At 41.9% G+C, this 11,110-nt stretch overlaps 1 protein-coding gene across 6 annotated transcripts; it reads right to left on the bottom strand.

The window, feature by feature from the left end:
- Window positions 1–1,916: 1,916 nt before the first annotated feature.
- tp53inp2b (tumor protein p53 inducible nuclear protein 2b) lies at window positions 1,917–10,933 on the bottom strand. Of its 6 annotated transcripts, XM_084552939.1 has the most exons (5): window positions 10,634–10,933; window positions 7,074–7,428; window positions 6,061–6,378; window positions 5,805–5,961; window positions 1,917–5,714 (listed from the first exon to the last, which is right to left on the bottom strand). In XM_084552939.1, the coding sequence occupies exons 2-5, from the start codon at window positions 7,195–7,197 to the stop codon at window positions 5,447–5,449; spliced, it is 867 nt and encodes a 288-aa protein (XP_084409065.1). In that variant the 5' UTR covers window positions 7,198–7,428; window positions 10,634–10,933; the 3' UTR covers window positions 1,917–5,446. The 6 variants fall into 6 exon arrangements, with proteins under 6 accessions (XP_084409065.1, XP_084409061.1, XP_084409063.1 ...); XM_084552935.1 differs by having other exon boundaries at window positions 5,805–6,378; XM_084552937.1 differs by having other exon boundaries at window positions 5,805–6,375.
- Window positions 10,934–11,110: the final 177 nt, after the last annotated feature.

Here is an 11,110-nt window from a genome sequence, read left to right as displayed (position 1 = left end):
AAATGCCCGTGTCAAAATCCATCAATCAAAATCTAGGATGTCCTCTCTGAAGAGATTAACTCACTGCGCTCACTTGGCATTTTCCTGGCACAGGAAAAGCATTACTCAGTGAGATAGAGATAGACAGCCAACACACATTTATAGTTACAGCATCCACCTCACAGTTAACTGAGCAATTAAAGGCTGAACACCTGTGCAAAGTCCAAACAGAGTAAGAAATACAGTAAAGTGACTTAATAACTATAATAGAATAGTGCAAACAGCGTCTTTTATGGCAAACATCCTAAACAGGGGTGGATAAGATGAGATAAAATTAGATAAACCTTTATTTATCCCACAGTGAAGATAAATTTGCAAGTTGCAGTGTTGCAGCGGCATATAGTTTAAAGGACAGAGCACATAAGAGATTTTTAAAAAATTCAAAAAAAATAGGAAATAGAAGTTATACGTACGTGGTGTACTGGGAGCAGGCTTAGTTGTACAGCCTCACAGCAGCATGAAGAAAGGACCTGCGGTAACGCTCCTTCACACAGCGCGGGTGAAGCAGTCGGCTGCTGATATGGTGTCATGAAGGGGGTGGCAGCGGTTTTCCATCAGGGATGACAGCTTTGCTTCCATCCTCCGATCGCCCACCACCTCCACAGGCTCAAGAGGGCAGCCCAGAACAGAGCCGGCCTTCTTCTCCAGTCTGTTCAGTCTCTTTTTGTCTACCGCTGAGATGCTGCCTCTGTAGCAGACCACTCATGGCTGATGAGAACACTACTGAGTCATAAAAGGTCCACAGTATTGCTTCCTGCACTCCAAAGAACCTAAGTGTCCTGAGTTCTGGCCTGTCTTATAAAGTGCACTAGCGTGGCCATCCAGGGACCAAGGAGCTGCACAGACCTCTCAAGGTCAGAATAGTGATCTAATTTATGATACATCCAGTTGTCAAATAATTCCCAGATGACTGTGGCAGCATAACGCTCCTCTGTGCTCAAACAGCCCCTTTTGAAACACAAAATGGTGGTCATATTAAACACAAACCAGGGATGGTGGTGTGTCACCTTCAAACCCAGTTGAGTGTTGCACTGATGCAGAGTATCATCTTCTCTATCTCTCACACACACAGCAAAAATATAATAAATATAAATGCCTGATTCATGCAGGCTCCTCTGAACAGTTGATGCTGAGATGTAACTGGCATTTGAACTTTGGATGGCATTTATGCACACTATATGCCTTTAACTGGCTATTTCTGAGGCAGAGGTAACCCATGGTCTTCTTTCCCTGGAGCAGTTTGCCATTTGCACTCTAACCTCAACGTTATTGCATTACTGCACTTGAATAAAGTATCAAATTTCTTGAAATCTGACCAAATTCCAGGCCTTAAAAGAATGGTGGTTACAGGACTTTAAATTACGCAACATATTAAAAATTAAGGAAAAACACTTGATCGAGTGTCAAAACCTGTGTCCAAACCTGTGGACAGCAGGACTACTGTATGTTTTCTCACTTAATAGCTTCTGCTGCTGTTAAGCTTCCCGTCTAAACTAATTTACGCCTACTGTATGTTGTCCATGATAGCACCCCGCCCAGAAACAGTCCACAGACTGTATTTACGCACAGTTACCACACCCACCAGTTCACTTCACCTCATTGTTTTACTTTAAGTATCTGAATGTATGGTAAATTAATTGAAATTAGCCCCCTTGTCGACCACCAAAATACTTTATACACTCACATACACCCACTTGCTAGTTTATTAGGTACACTAATGAAAACTATTCTCATCTTATCTGCATGAAGGTTATGATATTGAGCATTTGTTTAAAATAAGTGAGAGAGCTTCAACTGTGTTTTCATTTTGGAGGCTGTGGTTCGTAGTACTGTCTGTCTGATGGCCAACATGAAAATAATGACACAAGATTCAGGTGTTAACCTGAGCATTTATTGGTATTGTTATTGTTGTTGTTTGTTTTTTCTTTTTTTTTCTTTTTTTTTTGGCGGGTACCTGTGTTTTCTGAATGGATGCTGGAAAACCCATCCGGCGATTTTTGCATAGGTCTTGCCTGTCTCAGCGGGCGACTGCCCACTTTGGGGATGGAGAATCGATACATCACAAAAACCATGCAGAAATAGTGAAAGGCACAATCACCATAGATATCAGATACACCAAATTTTATATGTCTATATATTTCTTTTTTTTTTTGTGGTGGGGAGGGGTGTACTAATTGAGATGTAACATGGGTGAAAGAAACCCCCAAGTGTTTTTAAGCTGCCATCATTTCAGGGCACAACATAAAACGTATGGAACTCCCCAGACATTCAGCGCCTTTCATTTAAAACATCCTATTGTTGAACAACTATTAACTATACTGGAAAATACAAGCATATTCTATCGTGTTTTTTATTTCATTGTTTTTTTATAATACATATAATTTTGTTTTCTTAAATATATAGACTATTTGTCTCCTGCCTCTTTCTGATCCCGTCCATATACCACACATCATATAGGCTCAACACACTGGGTGACCGCTCCCTCTCCCCAATTTTGTATGACTTCCACTCTTAAAACCACACCTTTCAATAATAATCACACACAACATACTGAAAACAAGTTTCCTTTTTTACATGACGCCAGTGAGAAAGGAAAGAAATGAAAGATGAAGAAAACGGGACATGTTTGCAGCTGCAGAGGACTCGGTGGTGATTTCTTTTTTATGCACACACAAACACCTTTGATCTCTCAGCACACACACATATATATATATATATATATATATATATATATATATATATTTTTTTTTTTTTTTTCTTTTTTCACATCAGGCACACAAAAGTCTCCCTCTGAGGCACGGTCAGATAGACTAGTAAGCCTCTGGGGATCGTGCAAGCCTAAACAGAGATCACCAAGCGCTTATGATGTGAGTGTGCGCACTAGACTCATCACCTCCGATCAATCCTCTGCACTAAAGGAATTGACAGGGTACACTGTAGTCACCTTTAAAACAAAAAAACAAAAAGTATTCATAATTATATCATAAATTAACATATTTGAACAAAACTGAGTCATTTAAAGGATTATTGGCAGAAATTAAAAAGATTTTTTTTGTATGTGACTCTAACTTATTAAGATGTTCCAGAGTCTCTTCCGAACGCAGACGTTTTAAAAGCCATCGTACTGAATCCTCACCAGCTTTCTTACAGCAGGTCCTGCTCTGAGCAGACCCCTGGAGGGCAGTGTTTGCCTATGGCACGTCAACTCTGAGTCTAGTGCTGATTTCACGGCGCGTCTCACCAAGCTGGGACCAAAGTTGGGGCAAAGACGCCACTTTTGGCCACTGAAATGCCCTCTTGGTTTGTAAATGAGCACAGAGGTGAGGCAGAGAGTGGATTCTCATCAGTCCCATTGGACACAATGTTGCGGACTCAGGTCCTGAGAGGCTTTGACATCTAACAGAGCGTTATAAAGTGTTTTTTTTTTTTCTTTTTTGTAATATTTACAAGAGAAATAAATGACCAATATGCATGTGTTTGTTTGTTTTTTTCTTCTAGCATTTTACACGTCGGTACATCTTCTCACACGCAGTCTGAAACAAAAAGAAAAGAAAAAAAAATACCACAAAAGAAAAAAAAAACAACAACAAGCACACGGCACACTGCTAAAACCTTTGACTCACAAAATGTATGACAGTGCAAACTTACATCCATGTCTCAAATAATTTACAAACATTAGTATACACTTCAGCACCATTGTTTACTATTGTTGTTGAATACATATCAGTAAGCTGGATCTTTAAGTGGACACTCTCAGAGCGGGATGTGCTAACGAGAAAGACAGTAATGCGTTGCACATCCATGAGCAAGATGTTGAAAGGGTTGAATGTGGAGGAAGATGCTCGTTGACCTCCTAATGGTTGTCTCAGTGAAGTCAATGATTGAAAACAAAAAACACACAAATCGGACTGAGGCGTGAAATAGATGTCACTTTTTTTGGTGTTCACATGGATAACGTAGGATCGCAGCACACACTGTGGTTGAACACGACTGATGTGTGCCGGGCACTGTACTTTGGGTTCACGGAGCAAGCGATTAATGATCACGGTTTATGATCCTCAGTGAGAATATTCTTAATGATTCGTCAACTTTAAAAAACAAACGTGTACTTTCTCTTTGTCTGATGGGGATTTTATCTCCTGTCTTGGTGGAAACACGCAAAAAAAGAGACTGAAAAATAACGTTTTAAAAAATTGCAAGACAGAAAACCATGTAACAAAACAAAATAAAGAGTTCCCATCGATACCGCTCTGTGCTTTCCTATAACCTGCCACACCCTGTAACCCAAAGGCAAGCCATTCCACCGAATTCCTTATCAGGGAGGATTTTATAGGTGCTCACCTATCTTTATGTTTACAAGTGGACTATTCATTATAAAAACAAAGGTGCCTGGATATGCAAAACATTATCCAAAATACTGCCCAATAAAGTTTAATATCGATATTTAGAGTCTGCTCAGTGGGTTACATCAAACTTTCCAACGATCATTTCTTCTTGACTACATTTCTTCCTAAACAATCTTCTTCTAGTTCATTGTTTCTTTTACTCTTTAGTCTGTTTTGCTCGCCCTCTCACCATCTTCAACTTGCTCTCACCCTTCACAAAGCAAGGCGAGAGAAATCTCACGACAGTTTTTGTCTCCTCTTGGTGAAACGGGTTGCTCCACGTTTCCTCGCCTCTGTCTCTAAATTTCCATGTCGGCGAGCCCAACAGGAGGGAAACGAATGTCTGATGCTGTTGTTCCTCTCGCTCTTGTCACTCACGGTATATACTTTCATCTCATCTGAATGAAAATAAAGCTGCATTTTGTTGTAATCTCCCTCGAACATAAAGCCTTGAAGATGTGATGAGTTGTTTTTGCTGTAAAACACTGCGTCTCTGTTTTGCGATGTTTCCACCAGAACACTTCAACCCCCCAGTTAAGAGTAAAGTAAAAGTTATTTTGAAGATTTAAGAGTTAAATTAATTAAAAAAAAAAAAAAAAAAAAACATGCTTTGAGGAAGAATGAAAGAAAGGAGAAACAAATTACTAACATAGGACAGAAAATTAAGAGAGCTCAACTTTTAAGTTGTTTTTCTGACATTATTATTATTATTATTACTACGTTTAACGTGTATAAATATTCTGAAGACTTTTTTTTTGTTTGGATACTGCAACGGACAAGAAGTATAATCAGGGTCTACATAAGCTTACTCAGAGGGCTCGTTTCATAACAGCAGAATTGGGCATAAAACTGCCAGTTAGTTTGTGGTTTACTGGTATCTGAGGGTAGTATGATATAATTTGCAGAAATCAAAGCAAATATGCCGTGTGTGAACATATTGTATGTAATCATGTGTGTCCTAAGTTGACTATGCACCACTAATGCCCTCAGAGTAAACAATGCCCCCCTGCTTGCTAGGGAGTTTAGTGGCAGACGTTACGCTTGCTGGGCTGGTGAAGGAAGGTGTTTCTGGCGTGGGCTGCGTGGCGAGGGACCTGCTCCCTGGTGCGGTTTTGGCGTTGGATGCGGTTGCGGCCCAGATGGCGCCGCTCAATGCGGGCTTTGCTACGCTGGACCCTGGCCACTTGGGTGACCTTGGCCAGGGCTCCTGCCTGGGCAGCTGCCCCACGGCTGACCCTGGTGGGCATGGTGGTGCGAGTAGCGGGGGCAGCAGCTGGTTCAGCCACTCGGCTGCAAGTGGGATAGGATAAAAATGAAATGTTGGGAATCCCGAAAGAAAACAGGTGCAAGTCAAATGTGGCATGTGTCAATATCTCTTACCTCACGCTGCCTGCGAGGCTGACGATGCTTTCCTCTCCCACCACTGACAGGTTGCTGTTGGAGACCATAGACAGGTTGTTCGGGGAGACGTACACAGACATGCTGGGGTGCTCTATGAGCAGGTCCTCCATCGGGCTGGCCTCCGCTGTGGCTCCCTCTGCAGTGAAACAGGGGGGAGGGGTGACAAACCAGCTCTCATCCATGCAGCCTCTCTCTGAGCCTGCCTTACTACTACGCCCACTGCCCCCACACTCACTCCCAGAGCCTGGGGACATCGACGGGGTGGAGGAGGGCGTGGACAGTCTGGCCCGTCTTGGCATGGACACAGGTGTAATGGCACCCAAGTCTGATGGGCCAGTGCTAGGACAAGACAGTGGGTCTGATGATGCTACTGCACCCCGCGCCCGACCTTTAAGTGTCCTACGACGCTTGTGAGGGGGGTGGGGACTAGGTGCCGGGCATTCAGTCCTTGTATGTGTGTCTTGATGGTTTGACAGGTTACTATCTGGGAATGATTGCACAATCAGTGGGGTTACCGTCTCATCCTCCACCTGCATCATGCACTCAGATGCTACTAGGGATGGGACGGCCAATAAAGACAAGATGTTGCAGACGGGAGGGGAATTTTGCAAAAGAAATTATGCAAAATGTGGCAGATTTTTCAAAAAAGCCATGCGAGGGGTCGATGGGGGTAATTTTGATGGGATCACATACGCACGCGCACACATACCAGTGTGGGGAATGTAAGGGTGTTTAAAATAATTGGAGGAAGGGAAGAAGAGGGGGTAAGGAAACACAAAACATAAAAGAGTCACATCATTAGTTGTGTTGACCCTCTAAGGTTGTGATTATGCCAGTGACATAATGTTTGTCTTGACTCTGCTGAGAGGTACTCCTATATTTTGTTTGGCTGTATTCTGAACAGGCACCCGAGCAAATTTTCATTCTCTACAGTGGTCTTTGTCATGATCGAGATCATGAACAAAGCGGAAGGAGGTGCATGTTCACAAAATTAAGTGTTTCCATCATTTGACGGACAACATGGAGGCATAGCAGCCATGCGGTTGAGCACCAGTGTAGCTGCGCCACACCCTGATTGATACTTCACCCCATCATACCCATTGTTGAGTACATACTTTAAATGTTAGTCATAATTACGGGCATGCAAGAGGCAACACAGGTATTTCTACAAGCATACAACACAACAGAACTATTTCTCACATCGGCGTGGCCTTAAAACGACACACAAATCTAACACTAAGCTCTCACCAGGCAGGTTGACGAGCATCCATCCCTCCTCGTCAGCCTCGGTCACGCATGGGTTGGGTCCCTTCAGCTCAGCTGCCACCTCTTCTACCTCCCCGAACAACAGGTTGCTAAGACGCTGAAACATGGCTGCCTGTCTCGTCAAGTGTTGATTGATGACTCTGGTGCTTATTGTCGTCCACAAAGAAAAAGCTGTAGCTGCCTTTTTGAATTTCTTGTTTGTGTCACTTTAAGGTTTACGCTTTTCTTTGTCTGATTTTTCACTTGAAGCCCCTTGCAGGATGTTGGTTCTGTCAAACAGGGGTGGAGAGGCTTCTGTAGTGCAAATGTAAGGTTTCACTTGGTTTAGAGCAAAGGCCTGGAGAGAGGAAGAGACAAAAATGTGTTTGATTAGTGAGCAAGGTGTGTGGTAAGAGCTTTCTCTGGGTTATTTCAAGACAAAGTGCAACAGTCTAGATCTATTATGCTCCAGACAGTTAAGCAAATACTGTGATTCCTCTATTGACAAAACAAAAACAAGTAAATGGTATATATAGACTGTTACACACTGACAACCTTTAGTGTGACGTACAGTGCATTGGCAGATGGACACTGAGCTTCAGTATTTGGAAATAAATAAGAATATTAAGAAGAAATAAGTTAATCAACAAGCAAAGAGCTGTTAGACAATGACTCCCCTCCCCCATTAGATTCAGAGAGCCAATCAGCACAGTCTCATGACAGATGGACAGGCCAAAGGAGGAGCAGGAGGTGACACAAAGAGCCGGACTCTTTCAAAATCAAGCAAAGTGAGCGTGCAGAAAGCGAAAAGAACGACACAAACATTGTGACAGAAGGACATGAGGCAAAGGACAAGTGTCTGACCCATATATGTGAACAGGATGATGTAACTTTAAACAGATGTTTGAACAGCCATTGCCTACAAGACAAACCCTTACATGTTCAAAGGCAGAGTGTTATTTACTCAAACTGTGTGAGTGCACAGGGAGGAATGACTGTAGAGATCACTGAGTGCAAATTCCACTGCCAATACCTCTGACACACTGAAAATATCTCCTGAATTTCAGGTCAGACCAACTTTTTTCCCAGATGTGTATTAACTGTATTTATTTATTTGTGTACTTATGTTTCATCCCAGACACGTGGACTCCAACAGGTGAAGCTGACCTCCCAGTTATTTCACAAATGAGTAGATGAAGAAATGACAGAAGTTAGTGATAATGAATGTGCACAGAGTGTGTGTACGTGTGTGACAGGGATTTATGCACAGAGCAAAGAGACACGGAAGCAGATATGCATGGATGCTTGTTGGGAAGCTGACACTTCAGTCCTTATTTGGAGAATCACCATGGTGACCAGGAACATAAATGTAAGACATGTCCTAATTGCAGTCATACAGTACATGCCTCTTTGATTTTTGTTGTCAGGTAAAATAACAGTAATTGTCAAATGTTTGCATGGGTGAATGCTTAAAATAATTAAAGAAAGTAAGAGATAAATGAAGCGAGAGAGAAGATGGGGAAAATAAACTCTTTAAAAAGCACTGAGATACTACTGTAGGGCCCCCGGCTGTATTTTTTAATACCCAGGTTGTTTAAAAGTTAATTTGGACCTGCTAAGTGGTAGATCCATAGTTAACACCGAGATTGCTTTAATGCATTCCCGGACTAATAGCAAATTAAGCCACGCGACCAAGACAAATAAATTAACTAACAAATGCTTTCGTGAGAGGGCCTCAGGGCTGCTTTGCATTAGGTGGAAATCACACACTCTCTGCGTGAACTACATGCAGCACTTCCTAGATAAAAACAACTTATATCTGTTTGGTGATTGTACAAGCTAATTCTGGGCTATCTGAGTGGTGCAAACACAGACACTGATAACGCCCGAAAGAGAACAAAAAGCAGGCGCTGATATGACCTATAACCTGGAGGAGAAGGTTTCAGATTTTTCTCCCCCAGATTTGTACTCTGTGGAAGCATTATCAGCTCCACCTGTTAGTGACGATAAACGTTATTTGAGGCCGAATATCTTGCATGGGAAATTGCAGAAAGGCAACTGTAGCAAATTTGTTTATAAAGTGGCAGTAAAGACATTTGCATGATGATATAAGAACTCTTTCTTTTATTAACTACAGCAAACTGTATTGTTGTTAGCGTTATTTTACTGCATTTTAGCATCTAACCAGGGATAACAGGTGAAATTTATATCTTGAGGCTCATTTATATGTTCAATAAGTAGGTAAACCCAAAAAAGAGGAGATTAAGAAGAAACGGCAAACCAAATTTCATCAGAGTAAACCCCTCAATACTAGAAGAGACACTGCTGCAGACAGCAATTTTCTCAAGGTGTGTTTATCACGTAACATGACAGGCTTTAATTTGTGCTTTTTGTTTTAAAGTCCCATTATTAACTACATTAACTAATATTTTAGTATAAGACATAACTGCATTCTGCATTCTGGTGTATAAAAAGGATTTAATAACCGGAAGCTCCTTTAAAAAAAAAATAAAAGTGGGCGGGGTCAGCGCAAATGAAAACAAGACGCATGTGACGTCACGCCACTGACGTTGACAGAGAGGATCCAGCCTATTTTGCGACCGGAGGAAAAAAAGGAGGTCTGAATAGCAAACATAGCAAGAAATATAGACTGTTACGACCGTGTTTATACACCCTAAATAGGTTTTCATCTCTAGTCTGCATTTTGCAACACTGTGCAGCAAAGAATCCGTTTCTTGAACGGTTGCTATTGTCGATGGTCATCGTCTGGAGTTGAAAGCCTTATGAAAAAAAAAAAAATATGCTGCTCCTCACAACAGCGGTGTTTACACTTTAAATACACGAAGACACCCTCGCTTTTTTATTTTTTGCTGGGAAACGACACCTTTGCTTCGGGTTGTCGACTGCGAGAACACACAGGGAAGACGCGACTTTCTGTGTAGGTTATATCCAGGCTAAACATGAATTATCCGTATAAGCTCTGCAGCTGAGGGGTCAAAGCAATGACAGTTGTGGCTCAGCGACGCTGCGCGAAAGACATCGACTGGTTCGTGCTGCTGTTAAGACGATGCGACGGTTATTTCTCTAAATGACACAAGTTCCTTCTCTTTTTAATAAAAAGGGAGGTCTGACTGCCACAAAATACATTAACATCCGCCATCGACTCCACATCAGCGTTTGGTGCAATTTCCAAAACAAGCTGTTGGCGTCCTGTAGGATAAAAACGGATGTAGGGATCTTTTTTTTTTTTTTCTCGGAATATAGGACGTCGAATCGGCCTAATTAAGCCTTTTTGTCTGGGCCGCTATCAAATCTATTCATGACCTAATAATAGCTGTAGCAGTCAAAGATAGCCGGTATTACTCAGTCAATGACAGACAAAGACATGTAATTCCTTAAAATACAAGATTTCATCATGGCAGATATCAGATGGATGTGTTCTGTGGATAAATGTACGAGGAATGCAGCAGGTTCACTAGTTTGATACCTCCTTAGAGCATAATAGTTGAACACATAACACACCGAGTATTAGATAAAGAAAAACAAAATGAGGAACGGCTTACCTGCCTTTGCAGTGTTTTTCAAGTTGTAAACGAGATCTCACACACAGTAGAAACGACAACTCTTAAAGCATAGCTTTAGATAGCCTTTATGTGAGGTAGTTAAAACACCATTATACAAAAATAAAAGGCTTTCTTCTCAGAAGAAGGGCTTCGTGTAAAAAGTTTACACTGATGTTTTTTTAGATCATAACATCTGCAGCTTTTTTCTCCTCTACTCTAGTTTTTTTTTTTCTTCCGCTGCAGATTTTCTTCTGTTTATTGCTGCCTCCAGCTGATCCTCGGATCAGAATGTAGAACGTACAAAACAGCTGATTGTGAGATCACAATACTCCTGACCACGCCCACGTCCCTGCCCACATCGAGCAAGCCAGCCAATCAGAATATTACACCCGCCACAAGCCGGTCCTCTAGGTAACAGGGTGGGGGGCTGGGCTTGATGAGCTGTCAACCTGCACCCTGGTGGAAACGGTGAACTCG

Source organism: Chelon labrosus (assembly GCF_963514085.1).
Source record: "Chelon labrosus genome assembly, chromosome: 10".
Taxonomy (NCBI): Eukaryota; Metazoa; Chordata; class Actinopteri; order Mugiliformes; family Mugilidae; genus Chelon; species Chelon labrosus.
The sequence above is the reverse complement of the archived record's forward strand: the minus strand, read 5'-3'. Positions and strand labels throughout refer to the sequence as shown.

Excerpts from the sequence above, each read along its gene's own strand:
- tp53inp2b (XM_084552935.1), bottom strand. The coding sequence starts at position 7,197 with ATGTTTCAGCGTCTTAGCAACCTGTTGTTCGGGGAGGTAGAAGAGGTG. Across the intron at positions 6,379-7,073 it reads GATGCTCGTCAACCTGCCTG|TAGCATCTGAGTGCATGATG; the intron begins GTGAGAGCTTAG and ends TCCCATCCCTAG. Across the intron at positions 5,715-5,804 it reads AGCCTCGCAGGCAGCGTGAG|CCGAGTGGCTGAACCAGCTG; the intron begins GTAAGAGATATT and ends TCCCACTTGCAG.